At 34.8% G+C, this 25,051-nt stretch overlaps 1 protein-coding gene across 1 annotated transcript in view; it reads right to left on the bottom strand.

Moving 5' to 3' along the window:
- CDC40 (cell division cycle 40) overlaps positions 1 to 25,051 on the bottom strand; it is a 44,191-nt gene that overhangs the window by 18,192 nt on the left and 948 nt on the right. Inside the window, exons 2-6 of the mRNA XM_045544174.1 lie at positions 14,203 to 14,289; positions 8,661 to 8,790; positions 3,524 to 3,607; positions 1,754 to 1,893; positions 445 to 541 (exon numbers count right to left, since the gene is read on the bottom strand). Coding sequence (XP_045400130.1) covers positions 445 to 541; positions 1,754 to 1,893; positions 3,524 to 3,607; positions 8,661 to 8,790; positions 14,203 to 14,289 — 538 coding nt within the window. The remainder of the gene's footprint in view (positions 1 to 444; positions 542 to 1,753; positions 1,894 to 3,523; positions 3,608 to 8,660; positions 8,791 to 14,202; positions 14,290 to 25,051) is intronic.

The following is a 25,051-nucleotide window of genomic DNA, read 5'->3' as shown; positions in this document are numbered from 1 at the left end:
CTCCAATCAGTCACATGAAAAACAAAGTTTATCCTTTTCAAGTATAATTTAGTAATGGTCATGAACTGTGAGAATATCTGAATATTTGGCCGGGGTTAAAAACAGTTAAAATGACTGGGTCACTATTAATATAGCAAAAGAGTCAACTTTGTCTTAAGAAAGAACAGATTGTGGACCATTCAATTTCTTCTTTATCATTTTCATATTCATTAATACTTCAAAAAAAAATCTGCAGCTGTCATTAATCATGCTATTCTCTCTCCTTTATTAGTGCACAGAAGAGTCTGCTGTAATTTCTTTGGGATACAAATTGTCCAACATAATTATTCTTAATATAATGATTTTTATAACAGTTGATGGTAAAGTTAATTAATATTATTTGAACAGAGAATAGAGTAATATGAAAGATTTTCATAAAATAAAGAAGTATAAAAAATATATTACCATGTAAGATTGTCTTCTCCTCCCCAGGTTTCTCTTCTTCCTGTTTGCCTTTTTTCTGCCTCTTTGCTGTGATTTCATCCAATTCTTTTTGTTCTTCCTAAGGAAATTAAAGAGTGAACTTTAAAATGAATGTTCTAGAACCCTATCATGCTCAAAGTTGGTCACAAATTCTTTATGATGAGGTCCACATTTTTGCTGAAGCAATAGCTTACGAGAATGTGTCCCAGGATAACAAGCTTGACTCTTCCATAAGCAGAGACTGATTACCTCTCCCATAGATTACAAAATGGCATTAAACATATAATGAATACTAGATAATACTTTAAAACTGATTTATACAAAATTAATCCTTCTGGAACACTTAGAAATAAATTCAACATGTTATGTTAATTATGCAAGTGAAAAGACAAAGCAATTAGAAAATCTAGTACCAGAAAAGAAACTGAATTTTAGTAGACAATGTTGTTCTTCAGTAAATAGCTTTTACACAGTCACAGGGATATCAGTAACAACTATAGATTTGTGACACAACTCTTTTGGGAGGAGCTGTGGAAGGAAGATGAGGTGGCGGTAAATCTGTCTACAATAACAGTCAACAGATCATCTCTAAAATAAACAAACATATGCTGCTATTTATATTTATTTTAGAGATCATCTATTGACTTGTTTTTATAGATAAAGATATACTGGATGTAAGCAACACAGATTTACTGGATGTAGGTAACACCTAGAATGCAAGCTTCATGAGGACAGGTTTTTCTTGATCTTGTCCATTGCTGCATCCCTGGGACCTAGAACAATGCTTGGCTCATAGAGACAGTGGGATTAGAAGGTGGGGAAGGGACAGGTAGAGCTCTGTACTTTTACTTTATAAACTTCATAGCAGTATTATTTTAAACAATATAGATAAAAGTTGTTCAAAATTTTAAATAAATAAATAAATAAAACCTCCCATCACTTCTGGTATCATAGCAAGGCTGATTCTGTAGTTACTATCCAAATGTCTGGTATCAGAACAACAGCTACCATGGCAGCTTAATAGCAATATCAAGTGATCTTTATTGAACATTGTTCACTATTATATTTTAATAAGAAAGTACAAAAGAAAATAAATCAGCAAGAAAGGTAAACAAATACTCTAAAGAAAAACAAAGAAATTTTATTACATTTTCTTAAAGAACTAAGGCAGAGAAATTGTGATGAGTCATTTGGTTCTCTAAGGAAATCTCAAGTTTATTAATTAACATAGATATCCTTCATAGAGGCACAGCATACAAATGAATTGACAATGAAAACCATCAAAGCTTACCTCTGAAGGTTTGGCTACATCTTTTTCATCCACATATTTTGCCCAAGGTCCCAAGAAACCATCAATATTAGATGCATCATTTTCTTTGAACTTTTTCCTCTTTTCTATTTTCTTCTGACCAGTTTCAAACACAGTTAAACCTATATTAACAAAAAAAAAAAGAGAGCAATCACAAATATGTATACTTTCTAAAGATATATCAGCATATATATATAACTTTGTTTTATACGGTTAAAGAAAGGTGATTGTTCAAGTGACCAAAGATTTATTAAAAAACAAACTATCCAAAATCTGTATGAATCTGACATACACCAACTCATGCTATATAAAAAGGGATTCAACATTCTAGGGAAAGCAGCTTTCTACAAATGTAATATTTTGCAAATTCTAATACTGTGTATTCAAAGAAAAGACCCAAATATGTAATCCTACAATGATATACAACCCTTTTAATGAATCAAAAACCTGTATCAGTGGATTTTTACCACTTTTTGAAAGAGACCCAGTAACTCAGTATTGCTATATAATGATAAATCTACCTTTGAAAGCAAGAATAAACTTTAATTTATCATTTAAAAATAGAATTAAATTACACTAAGTACTTAGTAAATTATCTTCATTTCACTTGTAACGCAACAATATAAATCAAACAAAACCTTGTTTGGTATTTCTTCCAAGTGATCTCAATCTAAACTTGACCGCATTAATGTTAACAGTAAAATAAAAGAGGAAGGAGGAGTTTTCTAGTTGAAATTTTGATTGATTAGCAGGAGGCAGCATAGTCATTAAATTGGAAAAAGAAAGGTTTATGGGAGTCATGGGCACAAGTTAACTAAGAATCTAGCTACATTTAGATATGGCTTGCAGAGGTCCAATGTAAAGAAGAAAAGTCTACCTATATTAATTCTAATCAGTTTCTTTTAGGCTATGCTTCATGACAAAAGTTTGTTTAAATTCTGTTTTAACAATAAACTAGCTCATACACAGAAGGCAGCTTGATCATATAGGGTCTATAGCTACTGAGTAGAAGTGTCCCATGCAACTGGCACATTCTTTTTTTAATGATACTTTACGGATAACACTCCAATGGGCTGATGAGCTTTGTGACAAGTTAGTATGATGCTTTGCCTTATTATAATAAGTACAAAATGAGTATGAGCAAAAACATATTTCATAAAACATATTCAAACTCAGCCTTCAAAGCAATCCTTCAAAGACAATCTTCACAGACGTGAAAAATAAAATTTTTCTGCTCTGTTAAAATGTAGCTTGACATTAGTCTTGAGAGGAACTCAACTGCCAAAATTATCTATACATTAATTATAATTTATTATTGCTCTAAACTGTATCACTCTATTGTCTTAACTTTAAAAAACAAAACCAAGAGGTGAGGCACTGTGGCTCACACCTATAATCCTAGCACTTTGGAAGATTGAGGTGGATATCTTGAAGCCAGGAATTCCAGACCGGCCTGGGCTACATAACAGGATCTCATTTCTACAAAAAAATTAGCCAGGCATGGTGGCACACACCTGCAGTCCCAGCTACGCAGGGGACTGAGGTAGGATTGCTTGAGCCCAGGAGTTCAAGGCTGCGGTGAGCTATGATCACGGCACTGTACTCCAGGCTAGGCAACAGGCTGTCTTTAAAAACAAAAAAATCAAGGGCTAAATAAAATACTAGCTTTTTCCTACTGTCTAATTAAAGTCAATCTGAAAAAGAATAATTATAGTTATATATATTTGATATTAAATATGTCAAATAAATTACCTTGATTTTTTTCAGCTTCTTCTACAGAACCAATATATTTAGCAGACACTTGATGATTATCTAATGAAGGGTCTAACGCATAACCTGAAAGGAAAAAGTGTAAATTATTGACTCCATTTTGCCATTTATAATTCATTTTATTACTACACAAATATACTCATTTCACATTTTCCTTCCTAGATGTCAAAAATGGTCTCCTTAACTTAGGACCAATCCTCCTTTCCTGAGCTATGTTTCTATTATGTTTAGAACAACTAGCCCAAATTTCAGGCTGGACCGTGAACGACTTCAGCAGAGTAAGAATTATCTTATAGAATAAATCTAGCATGTTGATATTACATTACTAAGAGCTTCTCTGGCCAAGATATCAAACTTTAGTTTTAAATATTCTAAGAGCTTAAAAATATATGTACATTATACATTTCAGGAGTTTAGTTTCTTTTTGGTAATGGATATTTCAGGACTAAGTTTATCAAATTATATAAACTATTAAATAATAAAAAAAGAAATAGGGAAATAGGGTAAGAAGAATTACATAAAACCTATCTATTATTTTGAAAATTTCCTTCTCAGTAAGGAGTCTTTCCTCCCATCTTTAAAATATTTCTACTTCATAAGTCATTCTTCATATTTCCTTGGTAACAGAGGTAAGGACATCTAATAGTACACTCCTTTAACTAGTTATAGAGTATGTAGCTACATATAAATGTGGTCTACAGTGGTCTATGGGAACTTAAGGAAAGAAAGCTTATCTAAATTAACTCAAATCAGTTTTTCTTCACACAAACACAATAAATGTTTGGTTACATCAGTCCAGCATATTCACAAGAGAGTCAGATCATTGGCCAGTCTATGACCTGCAACCCACAAAAATAATCACGGAATACATAAAAAGTACAAGCCTATAAAGGGCACAACTTAGTAGATATATTTAACATTTTTATTTTTCGTGTAAAGATTTTAGGGTACTTCTTTTGGGGAACAGAAAAAGATTTGTCATGAAACATGCTTTTCAAAAAAGCTAAGGATGTGAGTGATCAACTCACCCTCCTGAAATGCTAGAATAGAACCAACCACCTGGCTATTGGTTCACTTGCATTAAAATATGTTCTTAGCCAGAGAAGAGAGCTTGATGCAAGAAAAGAAGCTTTGGAGTAGAATCTCTGAAATTACAGGTTCAAATACGATGAGTTGTGTTTTTTTTTTTTTAATCTTTCATCTCTTTGATGTACGGAATACTCTGTATGTGACTTTTTTTTTTTAAAAAAATGAGACTTTGCAGGTCTCATATAAAATTCAGACCAGGCCGGGTGAGGTGGTTCACACCTGTAATCCTAGCATTCTGGGAGGCTGAGGTGGGAGGATTGCTCGAGGTCAGAAGTTCGAGACCAGCCTGAGTAAGAGCGAGACCCCATCACTACTAAAAATATAAAGAAATTAGCCAGATGACTAAAAATCTATATAGAAAAAATTAGCCGGGCATGGTGGCGCATGCCTGTAGTCCCAGCTACTCTGGAGACTGAGGCAGAAGGATTGCTTGAGCCCAGGAGTTTGAGGTTGCTGTGAGCTGAGCTGATGCCATGGCACTAGAGCAAGACTCTGTCTCAAATAAATAAATAAATAAATAAATAAATAAATAAATAAATAAATAAATAAATAAAAATAAAATTCAAACCAACATACCCTGAGTTAAAAATTCCTGTCTCACTCACAAAAACTTATCTAGAATTTAAATCCTACTTTGAAAGGAGACCTATACCCCTATGTCTATATATTAATAAATGGCATTGCATGATGTGTTTGGAGGGGTAGAGGGGGAGAGACAAGGGGAAGGGGCTTCCCTGGTCTTTCTTGTCTCCACGTAGACACCAATTCCCAACTCATCTGGCCACAGTCTTGTATCTGAGGAAAGGAACTTAGGCTGTCCTACTGCTCCACATCCTTTGTGGTAAAAAGTCTTTATTGCCACTATCACCATTCCCACTATTGCCTCCCACCCCAGGCGATTAGAAGACAATAATATTTTCCTTTTACAAATAAGAGAAGTTAAACATTTAGCCATATGTCCTACTACAAATCAGCTAGTCATAAAGCAAGATCTAACTCTAACACTACAGAATTTCAGTCCAATTCGTTTTCTACTATTCTCTGTCTCAAGTGAATCTATCTGCATTTCTGAAATATTCTCATCTGTCTTTCTGAAGCTTATTTTCCATCTTATCTTTTTAATGGAGTTAACATCTACTTTCTTCCTTTTGATAGTCTTATCTGAAATGGCTATAAGATCAATTTTATTATTATACCCTTAAGGTTACTAATACTAATAAATATTCCAATAGGTAAATGAAAAGAGACTATAAACAATTTGGAAGGCTGGGCATGGTGGCTCATGCTCGTAATCCTAGCACTTTGGGAGGCCAAGATGGGAGAATCGCTTGAGGTCAGGAGTTCGAGACCAGCCTGAGCAACATAGGGAGCTCCCATCTCCACAAAAAATACAAATATTAGCTGGGTATGGCGGCACCTGCCTGTGGTTCCAGCTATTCATGAGGCTGAGGCAGGATGATCACCTGAGCCCAGGAATTTGAGGTCACAGTGAGCTATGATGATGCCACTGCTTTCATGCCTGGGCAACAGTGCGAGACACTGTCTCAAAAAACAAACAAAAAAAGCAATTTTCAAAAGAATGGTCATAAATATATAGAAAACTCTTCAACCTCAGTAGTAAAGGTTTATCACAATAAAAAGATTTTGATTACCAGGTAAACAAAGGAAAAACAATCATATAGATCTTTGGTAAAGATGAACAGGACTTTCACACATGGTGGTGGTAGAATAAGTTGAGAGAATTCTTTTGGAAAGCAATTTGATAATATATAACAAAAGCTTTAAAACACATCTTTTGAATGTACTTTTTGGAATCCATTTAAGAAAATAATTTTAAAAAAACCCTGTAAAGTATTATGTATAAAAATATTTGCTACCACATTTTAAAAAGCATTTTATTACAGCATAATGTATATATCACATTTTTAACAGTGAAAAGTAGAAACAACTTGAAATCTAAATGATACAAAGAATTGTTATCTTTGTCCAGCAGACTATTTAAAAAAATCATTTAAAAATGTCAATAAAGAGTTTCTAATATTGAAGTTAAAACTTATGTTAATAATGACTACGGTAAGACTAAGAGTATTTATTTAAAACTTTGTATTTCACTTCCATAGATGAGTGTAGAGAAAAATTCTGGATGAAAGTAGAAAAAAGCGAAGAAACCTCACTGAGAAGCCCCAAGTATGACCAGCAAGGGAGCAGGCTAGGAACCCAGGAGGAAAAGGGAGGAAAATGGCATAAAAGAATTCAGACAATCATTGGAGGCCTGAGAAGTCAGGAGAAATACCATAACAAGAGCTAAAAGCAAAACTGTCGAGTAAATAAATGGGATGATACAGTGAATGAGACTATCTTTACTGATAGGGACTTGATAACGTAGGCTCTATGACAAACTAAACGTATTGTAGAATATAAATTTTCCAGAAACAATTCACCGAGATTATAACAATGCTATAACATTTAAAAATGGGAAGAAATGTAGAATCAATGTTTTCTGTCCCAGCAGTGATGTGCCAGCTCCCTTATATTTCACAGGTGACACTAGTATAAGATACAAGGAGGGTTTGCTCCATGGTACTTTACAAATGAGGGAAGGTAACAGAAAGGTCTCATAGCCTTACATCTTACATTCCATACGTAGAGAGAAAAAAAACAAACTCACAAATGGAGAGGAAGCTGGTGTAGGAATATGAAGTCAGATACGTACTTTCTATGAGAAAATTATAAGACTTAAAAAGACGCCATACTTGGTTGGTACTTGGTACTTGAAAAAAGAGACAGTGTTAAACTTTTTGTTGGTTCATTGATTTATTAAGTTCAAACAAATTGCTCTCAGCTCTAAGATCTATCATAAGGTAAGACAGACCAAAATTTTCTTAGTCTTGCAACTGGCCATTCCATTTATTCTAGGCTGCCTAATATACTATATAGCGCCACATTAGTTTTTTGTCTTTAACTCACTAAATAGTTCAACCTGTGTCCCAGCTCACTGCCTCCTAGCCGGAGGCAAAAATCACCTGGAATTTTTTTTTTTTTTAATAAGCCCTTCTGAACACAGGTCTAAAGCCAACTGAATAATTTTAAACGCTTATTCTTGCTATAAGGTAATTTAAGAATTAGGTATCAGTATAAACTTAATTAGGCTTTTTTTCTGTTTTGTTTGCTTTAAAGATTTAACTATATTATCGTTTAAGGCCCTTTTAGAGTCTAAGAAAACAAGCAAAGTCTTTAAAAGTCTGTTTTATTGTAGGCTAGAATATAATAAATTCATGATGCAACAGAGTTGATTTTTATATGCTTCACTTACTTTAGATTTACATGGTACCTTTTACACAAGAATAGGTACAATGCATTTGTAACCATCATATTGGACTGGGAGTGTCAATGAACTCTTGGGTGATTTGAGTGCTATAGAGTCTGAGCTGCAACTTTTGGCACTCTGTAAGCCAATTATAATCTTATACATGGTGAAACATAATCTAATATATGATAATCCTCTTAAAACCAGTTTCCATGCACATTAAGTTTTTTAAATCCCACCACTGATATAGGATGTAACTATTTTACACAATGAATTTGTGACTATTCTATTTCCTGATACCCTTCAGTGATTAAGAGAAAACATTTCAGAGATAAGATCTGAGCAACAAAGTTAAGTAGCATATAATAAGATAAAAAAGTAACCTCTTAACACTATCCTTTCATTTTCCATCTTTAAGAGCAGTCTGCATGTAATGGACACGAAATAACAAGTGTTCATTACAAGTACAATAAATAACATTCTATTTCCAGTACTCAGAAATCACAGCGGGTTTAAAATGACAGCTAAAAACATTAGTTCACCTTCCCATGTATATAAATATTTATGGATGTGTATAAGGCAGCATACTACCCTTTCTGAAGGAATCTAGGTTAACAAATTTAAAAAGCCATAAGATAAAGTAGATTCTCTCTCTCTCTTTCTCCCCGCTCCCATACTTCTAAAAAAGCCAAACTTGAAACTATTTAAGTCTTATCACCTTACCATATGTGGCAAAAGTTCTTCTTTGTTGTTCAAACATAAAATCATTGATATGAGCTGGTTCAGCATATCCAGAAAGCATATTTCTAGGGGCAGCCATTTGCTGTGTCCTAAAGGGATTTTCTGGTCCAAACTGTAATGTTGTAAGAAAAATAAAAAGAAAGAAAGAAAGAAAAACATAAGTTCTGAGTATACGAAAGCTAGAATTACTGAACTATATATCTTCAACTCTAAATTATCAAGGGCCAGTTACCCTATTCGGGAACATGTTAGCCTCACATGGTTCAGTGCAACTAGGCAATGACTGATTAGCACTGTTTGTCAGCCCCTGGGACAGAAGGAAAGGAACCCACCTCGTGCAAATCTACACATGGCTATTTACTTCAACAGCTCAGTAGCCACACGTGGTATTGGTTACTACATTCCCAACACTCTGACTCAAAACAAAACAAAATTCAAAAAGTATATTCAAAAAACACACAAACTGATGATTTCCAAACACTTCGAGTTTTGGGTGTTAACTAAATTTAAGAGTAAATTTGTGTTCGAGTGATTTTTTAACAGTTAATAACAATATAAGTGAATATAAAACATATGAATATATATATTTTCAAGTTAATTAGGTATGGGTATTTAACAGTTTTTAGCTAAAATAATTTTGAAGTACACCACAGTCCATTATAATTGTAACCTCCTTATATAAAATGCATACATTTAAGGGAGAAAATGTTGCAAACCATACATCTGACAAGGGGTTAATACGGGTTAATACCCAAATATATAAGGAACTCAAAACAACTCAAAAGGTAGAAAACAAATACTTCAATTAAAAATGGGCCAAGGACCACAGTTTCTCAATATTTCTCAAAAGAAGACATACAAATGGCCAATAGGTACATAAAAAGTGCTCAACATTACTAATCATCTGGGAAATGCAAATTAAAATCACAATCAAGACATCAACTCACATCTGTTAGAATGGCTGTTATCAAAAAGACGAAAATCAAAAAGATAACAAATGTTGGTAAGAATGAGAAAAGGGAACTCTGCGCACTGCTGGTGGGAATGTAAATTAGTACAACCACTAGGGAAAACAGTATAGCGGTTCCTCAAAAAATTAAAAATATAATAAGTACCACATGATCCAGCAATCCCACCACCGAGTATATATCCAAAGGAAATGAAATCAGTATGTTGAAGAAACATCTGCATACCATGTTCACTGCAGCATTATTCAAATAGCCAAGATATGGAATCAACCTAAATGTCCATCAACAGATAAATGGATAAAGAAAATGTGGTATTCAACACAATGGAATACTATTTAGCCTTTAAAAAGAAGGAAACCCTGTCATTTGTGATAACATAAATTAACCTAAAGGACATTATGTTAAGTGAAGTAACCCAGGTGCCAGGACAAATACCACATGATCTCACTTATATGTGGAATATAAAAGTCAAACTCATAAAAGCAGAGAGTAGAATGGTGGTTACCAGGAGCTAGAGTGGGGGACAGAGGGACATTGAATGATGTTGGTCAAAGGACACAAAATTTCAGTTAGATGGCAGGAACACGTTCAAGAGATCTATTGTACAAACATGGTGACTAGAGTTAATAACAATGTATTGTATACTTGAAAATCACTGAGAGAGTAAAGTGTTTTTACCACAAAAAGTAAGTATGTGAAGTAATGTATGTTAATTAGCTCAATTTAACCATTCCATAATATAACGTATAATATTTCAAAACATCATGTTGTACATGATAAACATATACAATTTTTATTTGTCAATTTTAAAAACTTCATTAAAAAAACCCCACATATAAGTACTAATTCAGATTATGTAAGTATCCCTGTATCTTTGAACTAAGTTAAGTAGTGATGTATTTATAGACTTGGGAGAAAAGCATTTTTAATTTGTAAAGACGTTGGTTAATAACTCTCAGAGATCTGGAATTACAAGGCTGTGGTCCTCAAAAGTCTTCAGTAGGTAGAGTACTGGTGAGTTAGTATCTTAGCAGCATATTATAATATCACAAGAACTAAGAAACTTTATACTAGTAAAAATGGACTACATAAAGTCATAACTGTAAGTTCACATATAGGAAAAAACCCTGAATTATTGAATTAATAATATTACACTAGATTTTTAGTTAATTTTTCATTTTTAATGCAGTCATCAATGTTTAAAAAATTTATAAATAAATTTTAAGGTGAGAAGTGTCTATTGATTATTTCCTGGAAATTAAGAAAAGATCCCCACAATCCAATTTTACCAGAAGAATACTTTAATCTTGTCAGACATAAGCACAGTTTAAATATTACTGGCATAAGACAACTTCACTAGTGCTGTTTCTATGATATTGGGCCTCAGTTTTCCTCATTTAAAAAATAAAAGATCTGAGCTATTAATATATGATTTCTAAAGTTCATTCTAGCATTAATATTTATAGCAGCACTTATAGCCAGATTTTTAATAGTAACTAGCATTTTTTACTCTTTGTATTTTTTCTATTTTCAAAAGTACTACTATTTTAAGGAGTCTAGAGTTCTTCCTGAGACTTATGGGCTTATGACTTTAGAGAACCTAAATTAATACATTTTTCTCGAAGCAGATTCAAAAAGAATTGAGTGAAATGAAGAAAATCACTAGACTAAAACAATGGCTATTATGTCTTTAAGTTCTATCCATAATTTGAGAAAATTTATCTGGATAACTAGGTAGACTATTTAGGAAAAGTCTTTGGTTGGGAGGGAGAAACAATATTTTATAAAATAAAATAAGTAATTCAGCTAATTTTCAGAACTAGCAAAGTCAAAGGCATACAGTGTAACCCTGCAAACTCTACAATGGCCTTCAAACAGGTCGTCGTTATAGAGATAATTAAGAGTGATCTGGACTCAAATCTCCAAATATGCTACTTCCTGGCAGTGAATCTGAGAAAACTTGGTATCTTCACTGTAATATAGGAATACAAGCATTTACTTCATAAGGTTGTAGTGAGGACTACAGGAGATAAAATATGTAAATTCCTCAATATGGTGCCTGGTATATAGTAATAAATGATAGTTGATAGTTTTTACTTAATTATTCTCTATCCCTGTTTTTTCTCATCATGCAAATTCTTACTAAATGTATCTTCCTAAAAACTCAGTTTTGATTACGCCACACCCACATTTAAGAACCTCAGTAATCTATCATCTATTAAATCAAGACCAAACTTTTCACCTTGGCCCTGTGCAATATTATATAAAGCACTATTCTAGTCTTATTTCCCCATTCTCCCTTACTGATAATGACCAAGGCTGTTCTTTAGATCTTTTATGACTTGGCTCATCCTGTTCCCTTCTGCCTGGATTTTTTTCCTCATAAAAGCCTACCTTACCATCAGTGGCAATAATATTAATGTAAATAACAAGAGCTACTCTTTGTTAAATGCCTACTTTGTGCCAGAGTTTCCTAACCACATCGTACATTATCTCATTTATTTTTTTAACTCAATAAAGTAGAAATTATCTTCATTTTACCTATGAGAAAACTAAGAACACCCAAAGTTACACATGAGCTAATAGGCAGTCTGCTTAACTAAAAATCTCATGTTCTTAACCTGGATTGTATTGCCCATTTCAAATACTACTTCTTTCAGGGAACTTTTTTTTGCTAATATTTACAATCTGATGCAATTTCTCCTTAAACTTAATAGTACTTTAGAGGCATTACAGGAAATAGTCTGGTTTCTATCTTTTAAAGAAAAATACACTTAACATATCCTCTCTGGTAAACACTAGCTTGAGAAGAGGGATTATATCTTGTTTCTGACATTAGATTCTCAAAATACAGGAACTAGAATGCAATCAAGCAAAGTTTCTGGTAATAATTTTCCAGCCTTTGCCAAGTGATACAGATTCTAGCCATAGAACACAAAGTTCATAATTTGTTAAGTCACAGACAATTCATTTGGCAACGAGGAAAAATTATGATTTTGGTTCCCTTTTAAACCTCATTGCTCCTTTCTTAAATCTCAATAAGTATTGCAGTGTTCCTAACATAAACTAGCTTATATATTTAATGAGAGGCTCCCTAACATTAGGGAAAAGAACAGAACATTAAAGGATTAATAATCCCACAAAGAGAATGATAGGCCTATTGTCTTGTCAATATCACCACAAAAAATTTCAACTGACCGTTTAAATTTTTCTTGAAAGTTCTGAAAACTGTAATTACCTAGCAATGTATTATATTAGCTATACAGAGGATTTAAAAATTTAAGAAAAGCAGACTTCATAGAAAATAAACTGACATCAGTATGTCATACACCACAGTACTTCAAATTAAAAAATTTGTTTTCTGAATTCAGTGGCTATATTTTATTGAAGTACTTTCCATTTAAAAAATTATGAAGCATATATATACTATACAACCTCTCTTCAATGGGCTTGCTAAAATGGGGCCAAGGGATGTGAAACAGCCTACAAGTTCAACAAGCTATAAGGATTTAAGAAACAATGGAATAAAATTTAAAACGTACTTCAGGCTCAGAGCATGACAAGAAGATTTTTTGCTGGTGCACACCCAGAGAACAGCTGGAGCACTGTCTAAACAGGAGCACTGCCACCTGTGACTATGCTATACGCTTCAACGGCCATCTTTTAAGTGACTATAGAAACCTACTCAGGCAAAGTACTATATGAAGTAGTTCTATAACTCTGATATGTCACAAAAAGGACAATGATCTTACACTATAAAATGAAAAATATTAAAAAGTACCTCATTTTCCACCAAGATGCAATAAGATATGGCTCCTTACTCCCATCTTTAAAGTGCTTCTGCTACAGAAGCCTTATTTTTTTGCTTTATAATTACTATTTTCTGGCACCTCTATTTTGTAAATCAAGCATTCTTTCCCATTTTAAAAGGCAAATTATCTAGAAATTTAATCTTTTCTATGAACTTTCCTTAATAGACAATATTCAAAGACTTCCTTAAATGAATAATATTCACCTTTTCTGTTTTTTTCTTCCATTTTTAAAAAATGTTTTTATCATTTATCACCAGGAGAAAGAAAAAAAACAACTCAATACTTTATTTTAGTCAGAGCAGGCATTAAACACTGTGACTACTTCCCAGCAATGGATTAGTACAACATTTCAGAGGCATCTGTAACTAGATGTTTCACAATATACTACACACTGATGTTAACAAACCAAAATTTTTTCCTTTATGGTTACTTTATATTATTCCATCATCAACACTGAGAGGAAGATGTCAACTAAGTTCACATCCAAGAATCAGATATTTTCAGATTTTCTTTTTCAAAAGACATAGTTCCATGTTGTCAGACATTTGTACACAGGTAGATAAGCAGCTAGTGAATTTTTAAAAGCATTCTCATGAAAGCTAGAGAAAGAAGGATCTATTCTCTAAAAGCTTAAGTAGTATGCTTTCCTGAGAAACCTTTTTAAAATTCACCAACTGTTTCTCTATCTATGTATAATTTAAATACTTTAGTTAAAGGCAGAATCTAAATTAAATGTTTCCTTACCTCAGGAGCAAACATGGTCTCATAGGTAGGATTATACTGAACCTCTTTTACAGCAGGGTCAAGGTGAATTCCAGTCTCCAAATCTTCCTAAAAGAAAACCAAATGAATATTAAAGATCTGATAAGTGACTATTTTATTTTAGAAGCCACATTAAAGTCACACAGCCATTTTTAATGCCAACTTTATGATTATTACATCAGTACCATATGATTAATAATTCTAATAATCAAAGATTAATAAAAGTAATGTATATAATTATTTCTAGAGGTTAAAATATATTAAAAACTTTTTCTTTTCAAAATATTGACTTTATTAAAAATTTCTTAATACGTTAATACTCCTCAAAGTCATAAATTTAAGAGATTCCAACTCTTTTTTATTAACTCAAAACATCTGATCTTCTGGTGCCAAATTCAGAAAAGCACTCCTTTTTTATTCAGCAAACCATATCAGATATATAACCACATGGCGCTTGGTTAGGTACTGCAGAGGAAACAAAAGGAAGTGGCAAGGCCTGAATCTTCTAAATCTAAAGTCTTATCATCTACGTAAATCTTTCAACCTTCTTAAATTCATTCCCCAGTTTAACAGACATAAAAATCTCATCTCCACTGAAGAATCATGGTAGTCTATCTTTTGTATGACCCTATCACTTACAAATATGACAACTCCCAAATTGGCACCTCTAGCCTGGACCTCCCCTCTGAACTGGAGACTCCCAGGACGTCTAACAGATATTTCAAATTTAATATATCCAAAAGGGAACTCCTGGTCTACCCTTCCCCAATGAACCCTTCCAGGCTTTTCTATCTAAATCACAATTCCATCCTTACAGTTGCTCAGGTGAAAATCTCTAGAGTTATACCTGACTCCTCTTTCTTTCACTCTCTATATCCAACCCATCATCAAATCTTGTACTTTCCACATACATCCAGAATTCATCCACTTCTCACACCCTCTTTCTATCACCCTGGTCAAACTCATCATCTTGCATCTGGATTATTGGAATAGCTTTTTTTTTTTTTGGTAGATATGGAGTCTTGCTATGTTGCTCAGGCTGGTCTCCAACTCTTAGCCTCAAGCAATCCTCCTGCCTTGGCCTCCCAAAGTGCTGGGATTACAGGTGTGAGCCACCAAGCCTGACCTTGGAATAACTTCTCAACTGGTCTCCCTGCTTTCTGCCCTTGCCCACCCACAGCCTCATTCCACATAGGAGATGGTGCAATTTTTTCAAAACCTTAGATTATGTTATTCCTTTGCTGTAAACCCCTAGTAGCTTCCCCACTCAGACTAAAAGCCTGACAAAGGCCTACAAGGCCCATTACCAGTTGTTCTAAGAAAGTAGGCATGGTTCCCTAGGGTAGTTTTAAGGGGCATTTTCATCTTTCTGTATTATCCTGTCTGAGTAGTCACATATTAGAAACGTTATTTGATAGTATCTTTCCTTTAGTGAAGACATTCAAGTTATATTTTAAAAATTTTAAAGAAGTCATATATCATCTATAAACTATATTTCAGTAAAGCTGGCATTATAAAATCGCTGTTGTAAAATGAGGGAGTTGAGTCTAAGTGATTGAGAATTTTACCCTCCCCGAACTGCCCTCTACCCTCTTCAATTTCTGTCTTCACCTAGCACTAAGCCTGGGCTCACTCTGCCCTAGTCTCACTGGCTCATTTGCATTCCAGCAATAAGCTAAAGGACAATCTTGCCTCAGGGTCTCTGCACTTAATAGTTGTTTTTTTTTTTGGAATGTTCTTCCTCTGCATAGCCACATGATTATTCTCTCTCCTTTTAAGTCTCTGCTCATTTTTTCTGCTTTCCCCTTACCTTGCTTTTTCGCCATATTTACCATCACCTGACATGTGTTTATTACCTATCTCCTTCCACTAAAATGTAAGCCATACAAGGTGGATTTTGTACAAGCAAATGTACAATCAACCCCTTTCATATCACCATCTTTATTCTATTGGCTTCTTGCTGGTGGTAAGATACATCGATTCACACAATTCAAAAACAATGCAAAGTAACATCGCACCTTGACTACACTCCTGGCCTCTGGCTCCACATATCCAACTGCCTACTGAATTTCATTCTACGGATGTTCCACAGCACCAAACACTATGCTATGCCCCAAACAACGTATCACTTCCCCAGGCCTCTACCTTCACCAACAAATCAGGCACTTTCACTAACAAATCTTGCTGATTCTACCTCTGCGTATTTCTCCAGCAACCACACTTCTACCCTCCCTCCTCCACACTCCAACTACCACTGTCCTAGTTTGGGGTTTCATTATATCTTGCCTGGTCTATTATAATACCTCCTTATCTGGTTTAATACACCCGCACTTTTGCTATATTAGACTAACTGCTGATTTTTAAAAATAGCAAGAACTTTGATGCTTTCTGTGCTGTAGGCAATGTTACTGCCTTGTATTTTAGGCATTTCCTTTATTATCTGATAGTATGTCATCTTCTTATTTTCCCTGATACCATACCTCCTCCTGCCTCAGGAAAATTGCTTTTTTTATCCACAGACCCAAGGAATGTTGTACTCTTGAGAGTACTTCTGATACATTATTTGTTGCACATGACTTTTACTTATATCTTATATCCTTACTGCCTAGCAGAATGCAGGGCATTCAGCACATGTTCAATAAATATTTGTTAAATTAAATTGAAGAAAGAAAAGCCAAATCCACAGAGAAATTAAATAGGGTAAGGCTGACCAAAGATTATTGGACTTGGCAATTACATCACAAAAAACCTTTGCTAGAGTGACTTTGGTAGTGAGGAATAGTATGGAAAGCCAGTTACAAGGGGTGGAGGTGTAAATGAGGACTTAGAAGACATTTGGTGGTAAAAAACAGAAGAAGAGATAGGGTGTCAGGTTGAAGGATTTTCAGGGTAAAATTAAGTTTCTCTTCCTCCTTAAGAAAGGCTAAGTCAAAGACATAGCCAATCATAGGCTGGAGGAAAGGTGACAGCAAGAAGAAACACATGACAAGAATAAGGGGATACTCAAAGGTCTGGTTATCTTAGAAGAGGTAAGAGGGGATGGAATCCAGGATACAGTTGGAAGATTAACCTCTAAAAAGAGGACTGCTCTCTTTGAGATGAAATAGAGATAACAAAGATAAGAATGGGTGCTAGATGATAGATGTTTGGCCTGCCCTTGTGGAGTTTACATGCTAGTGGGGGAGACAGGCAATAACCCATATAATAAATAAATGAATTACCACAATGAACAACATTTAAGGGACCCAACTGGTAATAAATAAAAATTATTGGCAGATTAACTAGGTATATCAGTCAGGGTTCTTGGTTGCAAGCAACAGGTTGACTCAACAGTATTGAATCCTTATGAGTTTCTCTTAGAATTGACAGGAAGGGTGGAGAACCAGAAATAAAGGGATGGAATCACAATTCAAAACCAATCATCACAGGGCCAATCCAGTGAGGACAACGGTTTATCAATAATGAACACCATTATTAAACTGCTATGGCTGCCACTGGATACTGCTATTGAAAGTACTGGCCTGAGAAACTAGAAAATGTTGACCACCTTAAAATCCTCTTTCCTTACTTCTTTGTGGATTAGTTTCAGATTAGAAAACTTAGATGGATGCATCTGTTTGGCTGACTCCAATTTATAGTCCTGACCCTTAGTTGAAAGGGAGCTAGAAGAATGAGAATCTGGGTTTTCAGCTTCTGGAGGTGGGTGGCAAACAGGGATGTTCTTCACATTAAGACTCTTAAGGAAGGGGATTCAAATGCTGGGCCATCTAAAAGATGACAAATATATATCATCCTTGGATATACACTAGAATCTTCACTGATTAGAGATAGTATCTTGCATAGGGTCCAATGGGAAATCCAATACCATAAAGTCAAAAAAGATCACATACAATTTTTTAAACTGCACAAAAACAACATGCTTTTCCCTCTAAATATTCAAAGCCTCAGTGACAAACTGCTTAAAAATAACAAGAGGCTTAGCCATATATATACCCACCCCAAAGGATTTTTTTTTATCCTTTGAGACTGGGTCTTACCTGTGCTAGAGTACGGTAGCATCATCACTGCTCATTGCAGCCTCCAACTCCTTGACCTGGGCTAAAGCGATCCTCCTGCCTTAGCCTCCTGAGTAGCTAAATATACAGTCATGCACCACCACACCCAACTAATTTCTAAACTTTTTGTAGAGACAGGGTCTCGTTATGTTGCCAGGCTGATCTCAAACTCCTGGCATCAAGTGATCTCCCTGCCTTGGCCTCCCAAAGTGCTGGGATTACAGGTGAACCACTGTGCCTGGCCCCCTATGGATTTTAGTTCAGTTGCTAGAAACACTTTATAATATGGGCTACCAGATCTTTCCAGTTAAGGGTATTTAAAATATTCTAACTTTGCATTATTTTGAACAGAGTATCAAAAGACATCAACTTTTAAATGCAAAGTATAATTTTAAAAACCTACTCTTTATATAAGCAACAATGGCAACCAATAAAAAATATAAATATATCCCAGTTTCTGGTTCCTGCTAAAATTACAGAACAAATTGAACAACCCTCAAGAAAATGAAGGGTTGGTTAATTTGATATTTAATTAGAAAAACTTGGACAATACCACAACCTTGTTTTAATAAGCATGAGGAATTCAGAACCAATTAGGCATGCAATTGGAATTGCCACAGAATTACAAAGGATTTCTATTTAGTTTCAATTATCCACAAAAATTAAAGTGCAGTAAGTGAAGGTCACCCTATGGATCAAACAGGTTTAAACAGTTTATTTTTTGTTGATTCAAAGTAATTTGAGAATAAAACTAAAGAGTATTCGCTTTTTAGTATTTTTACATTTCTTCCTATGTCCAAATAAGAAAATAGACGTGAAAAGACTACATAAATTATAAAGCATATCATAAACACTAATCATCATTATAAAGTATTTGTCAACTTATGGCATAATTTTTTTTTCCCCAGAAAGTAGAAATGACTAAACTTTCTAATTTAGGTGGATGACAAAACGAACAGAAATTCAGATAAAGATATCCTTTGAGTTTGGCCCTTAACAGAGGTAGGGGGAAAGGTGATCCATTTGAAGCTCATAAATATAAGAAATATCACCCAAGAAGAAACTAAAAAATATGTCTTAAAATTAGAAGGAAAATTTTCATTTTACTCAAGTTGGCTATACTAAAGCAGGGAATACATTGGGGGAAAGTAACATAGTCATTGATTGAAATGAGAGAAAACCAGGTTTGCTTTTATTTTTTTAATTTTAAAGTCACTTAACAAACAGCTCTTGCAATCCAACAGGGCCTGTCACATGATTTCTAAAGTGCAAAATCTGACAATATTGCATTAAAATAAATTTTTAACCAGAAAATAACCATTGTTATACAATGTAGAATAGAGGTATGTTTAATTGGTGTTCCAGAATAAGAGAAGAGAGGACTGATATGTGAAGAGATAAACAACTGGCCAGAAATGTCAAAAGACCCACACCCCAAACCAGTCAATCCACACTTAAAGAAACCCCAAAAATTCTGAGCAGAACAAATAAAAGGAAATCCACACCCATGTATCCCATAATAAAACTAAAGAATGAAACCAAACCACAAAAATAAAAACAAACAAACAACAACAACAACAACAACAAAAAAACAGAAGGGGGGAGAGTCTTAAAAGCTGTCAAAAGAAAAAAGAAAATCCCTTTCAAAGAAAAACAGCTACACCAATAGCTGATTTATCAGTAACAATGAAAACCAGAAGATGGTAGAACACCTTAAAAGTGCTAAGAGAAAATTGTCAGCTAAGCAAACTAAACCCAGTAAAAATATCCTTCAAGAAAGAGAATTAAATGAAAACATTTAAAAGACAAACTAAAACTGAAAGCATTTGCCACCAGTCAACCCTCACTAAAGGACATTCTTAAGGATGTATGGACAGAAAGAAAATGATCTCTTGCATATGGGATGCAAGAACCATGATGATGCATGATCATCTTGTGGAGGGTGTGTGAGCGTATGTATATGCATATATATACCAGACAACAATAGCTAAAATAGGAGTGGGAGGGATATGAATAAAATTAAAGTGTTGTAAAGTTCTTGCACCATTTAGTAGAAGGTGAAGGTATTGATCAGACATGTTGTGATTTCTAGGGGTAACCACCAGAAACTGAGTGCATAATTTATAGACGAGAGTGGGGGGAAAAATGGAATGAAAAAAAGAAAATCCATAAGAATGGATGCCTAACTTTCTGCCTTTCTTCTTTTCTGTTATATGTACTTAAGACTATACTTTTTATGTTTTAATTGCTATGGCTGCATCTCATATGTTCTGATGTATGGGTTAAAGTGCAATTTCACAGTTTTCAAATATGGGAATTTTATGTCTATCTTTTGTGGTTGGTTTCTAGCTTAGATGCATTATGGTCAGAGAACATGGCAATATGACTTAAAATTTGTTGAAACTTATTTTATGGCGTAGTACAGGGGCCAGCAAACTGTGGACAGAATCTAGCCCAGTCTGTTTTTTGTACCAAGAAGCTCAGAACAGTATTTACATTTTTAAAGAGTTGTTTAAAAAAAAAAGATGAAGAACGGAAGGAGGAAAGGAGGGAGGTAAGAAAGGAAGGAGGGAGGGAAGGAGGGAGGGAGGCAGGCAGGCAGGCAGGCAGGTGTGACAAATTTTATGTGGCTAGCATAGCCTAAAATACTTACTATCTGGCCCTTTACTGAAGTTTGCCAATCCTTGGTCTAGTATGTGGTCAGTTTTAAAAAAATGTTATATTAGTGCTTGAAAACAGTATTCCGTGCTGTTGAGTGCCACATTCCATAAGACCTTTAGATACAATTTAGTAATTTTGTTGTTCAGATTTCCTGTATCATGATTGTTATTTTTTGCTTATTCTATCAATTATTGAGAGAGGTGTATTAAAACCTCCCACTGTCATTGTACATATATTAATTTCTCATTATAGTTCAATTTTTGCTTAAATATTTTGAGCTTACATTGTTATATACCTCTTTGTGACTTGAACCTTTTATCATTATAGAATGACCTTTTTTGTCTCTAGTAATGCTTTCTGTTTTAAAGTCTATTTTGCTGATCTTAATACAACCAGCATTCTTTTGGTTAGGATTTGCCTGGTATATCCTTTTTCTATTATTTTATTTTTTATCTTTCTGAAGGTCTTAGCAAGCACGGCAAGGTAAGAAAAAAATTAAAAGAAATTAAGACTGAAAGAAAGAAGAATGTCATATTTATAGCTGATATGACTATGTAAATAATAAGATTAGTTAGAAAGTTAAATAAATGGAAAAATAATTCTATCTATTAATATAATAGCATAAAAATAATATGTACCTAAAGATACCACCAACAAAACTGCACAAAATCTTGATGGAGAAAATTATAAACTCTGGAAGAAATAAAAGAACCTAAAGAGAGCCTAAACAAATGAATAGATATACCATTTTCTCCAAATTGATCTATGATTCAATGAAATTCCAAACAAAATCCCACCTGGGTGTTAGTAGAACTTTACAAATAAATTCTAAACTGTATATAGAATTACAGGGGCCATGAATACTTACCACATTCCTAAACAGCAACAACAACAACAAAAGGGGAGGGAGGAACTACTCTACCAGATATCAAGCAATATTAAGAATGTTCATACCATACACAAAATTTAATTTCATGTGGATTAATGACTTAAATATGAAAAGCAAAGATGTAATGCTTTCAAAAGATAATATGGAAGAATATTTTCATGACTTTGGCTTAAGTATTGCTCAGACAAGAAACAGGAACCACAATCCATAAAAGAGTAATTTGATAAGCTTAGACTAAATAAACTGTTCTGTTTATAAAAGATAGGGAAGAGTGAGAAGACAAGCCACAAACTAGAAAACATTTTTGCAACACACACAATTGACAAAGGATAGACAGTAACCAGGATATATAAAGATCGTCTACAAATCAAAAGAAAAAAGACAACCCAACAATTGCTCTGAAAAGAAAAAAAAAATCAAATTACCAATAACATATATGAAAAGATACTCAACCTCATCAGTGCTCAGGGAAAAATGGATTAACAACACTGCATAAATTTATTCTCTGCCAAAAATGCATGCTATTAATCACAGTACAATCAGTCAAATACAGATGAACGTATTTGCATGCTTCACATCTCCTCCCTTGGTCACTTTCCAATTTTCCAATCATTTGCAATCATTACATTTACTACGTATAAGCTTTTTTTATTCTTCATATAAGCAAGTGCTGGTTCACGAACCAGCAATGAGCAATGTCCTTTACTCTCTCATCACAGAACCCAGACCTCTAGGGGGGCTAGCTCCAGGTCTGCTTCTAATGGAACCTTCTGGTACCTTATGTAACCTTTCCTCCTGGATTTCCTTACTCATAAGTGATAGAACTAAGTGAGCTTTAGACACCCTCTCCACCCCCACCTTCACGCCTACTGCCTGCTCAGCTCTAAAACTCTGATTCTCAATGTATATGCTTTTATAAGCCTTTCTTTTCCACTTACTCTTTCATTCCGTTCTCTTACTAAGAATATTTTCCCCTTAATCTTATGTACTAGGTATTGGAGACATGAACACATAGAACAATCTCCAGGCCCCACGGTCTCACAGTTCAGGGGGAAAAAAAAAGATTACCAAATCACAGCAATGTGGCAAATGCTACAGTAAATAAGATATGATAAAGGTGCTGAGGTAGACACAGAAGGAAACATGTACACTGAGATTGAAGGACCATAGAGTTTGGGGTCAGGGAGGGAGGAACGAGGCAAGGATTTCCAGGCAGAGAGACCAGCATCAGCAAAATCTTGAGAGGAAAAAATAAATTAGGCATTTGGGGTTTTGTACAGAGTTCAGCATGGGAGAATGGCAGGCTTCACATGCTACATAAGGAACTTAGAAATGACTCAGTAGGCAAGGTGGTATCTTTGGGCAGGGAAGTGATAAGATGAAAGTAGAATTTAGAAAGATCATTCCAGGTGCACTGTGGAGGAAAGAAAGGAATATGAAACTGGAGACAAGAAAGAAGGAAGTAGAAAGACCAGTTAGAAGGCTACAACTGTCTTAAGAGAAGCGACAAGAATCTGAACTAAACAGTGGCAGAAGAAAAGGAAAGAGATTTGATAAATATCATTGAGTTAAAACGAACAGGACCTGCTATCTAAAAGTAGTGGCTGAAAGAGAAAGAAAAGTCAAGAATAACTCCTGAAAGAAATAAGGCAGATATGAAGGCTGTACTAGTGAAAATAGAGAGGAAGGAACTGATTTGAGAGAAGTTACTGAGGCAGAAATGTTAGAACCAGCTTCAGGGGCTGAGGAAGAAGGAAGAAAAAAGGATAACCCCTTTGTTCTTGGCTTGGACTAAAGGGTAGGTTGTGGGGTCATAAATCAAAATGGGGAAAACAGAAGTGGATTTTGAGGGAAAGAAACTGTTAATTTTTCAGCACACTGAATTGGAGGTGCCTGAGAGCCATCCTAGGAGAGAAATTTGTTGGATTTTAAGCTAGTAAGGAATTTAGAACTAGAAATAATAAGGAGAGCTAACATTTAATAAGTGTTAATTGCATGCATGGCACTGTAAAAAGTGCTTTAAATGCTTTATGACAATTCTTGTAATTCCATGAGATAGGTCCTAGCGTTATTCCTGCTTTATAGATGAGAAAAAATTAGGCACAGAGCATTGAAAGGAACTTATCCAAGGTTACCATGTGGGTAAGTGCTGGAGGCAGGATTTGAATCCTGGAGTCTTCAGAGCCTGTGCTAACCACTTCATAGTGTTTACCTGAGAGCTATCAGACAGACTTAAGATTGAAGGTATGAAGAACCAGTGGGGTGCAAAGAGGACTAAGGGCAGAGTCCTGGGAAATGCCAATAATGAAGGGGAGGGCAGAAGAACAGGGGACCAGAAGGCTGAAGATAACCCCATGGAAGACAAAGGGAGAGAAAGTTTCAAGAAAGAGGAATTAACATTGTCATTTGATGCAGACACTCAAGTCAGATGGCAGAACTTGACAACTGGAAGGCCCGGGGCATCACTCAGGGAGAGTAGTTTCCCAAGAGGCTAGGGCCAGACTGCATTGGGTTGAGAAGAAAATGAGAGGAAGTGAAGAGAGCTCCAAAAAGCTGAGCTGTGAAAAGAATAAAGACTCAGGAGGTTGTGGGAGAGGCCTAAGTTTGGAAAGTTTTCTTATAAAGTTCGAAGGATTCTAAGCGTTCTTTCAAGCCAGATGCTATTAATAAAAAGTAAAACTCACAAACAGCTCACTAAATTAAAACCTGTACAACACTTAAGTCATAAAACTACACTTGGGAACATCTTGCAAAGGAATTTCTGTACACTGCCTACCCTCTCCACATCTTGAGCTTCTGATCGCCTACATCAGGCTCTAATGGGCCTACACTACCAACTGGTGGATGCTCTCACCGGGCTCTAGACACACCAGCCTTTCCTCAGTTTTTCAAACACACTAAGCTCTTCGCCTTCTCAGGGTTGCCCATCACCTTTACCTGGAAACTCTTGCCTTCACTTGCCCAGGGCTGGCTTCTCATTCTTTAACGCCACCTTTTCTGACAGGACATCCCTGACCACCTTTGAAATCACACTTTTACCTTATTCCCTAATATGGCACTGTATTTTTTTCCTTCACAGTACTGGATCCAATCTGTAGCCACTTTAACTTTTAATTTGCTGCCTCTTCCATTAGAATGTATGCATCATAATTGCAAAGATGTCTGGCTTCAGTATCTCCAGCCCTTAGAACAGTTCCTGATAAATAACATGTGCTCAATAAATATT

The sequence above is a fragment of the Lemur catta genome, chromosome 2 (genome assembly GCF_020740605.2).
Source record: "Lemur catta isolate mLemCat1 chromosome 2, mLemCat1.pri, whole genome shotgun sequence".
In the NCBI taxonomy this organism is placed as follows: domain Eukaryota; kingdom Metazoa; phylum Chordata; class Mammalia; order Primates; family Lemuridae; genus Lemur; species Lemur catta.
The sequence above is the reverse complement of the archived record's forward strand: the minus strand, read 5'-3'. Positions and strand labels throughout refer to the sequence as shown.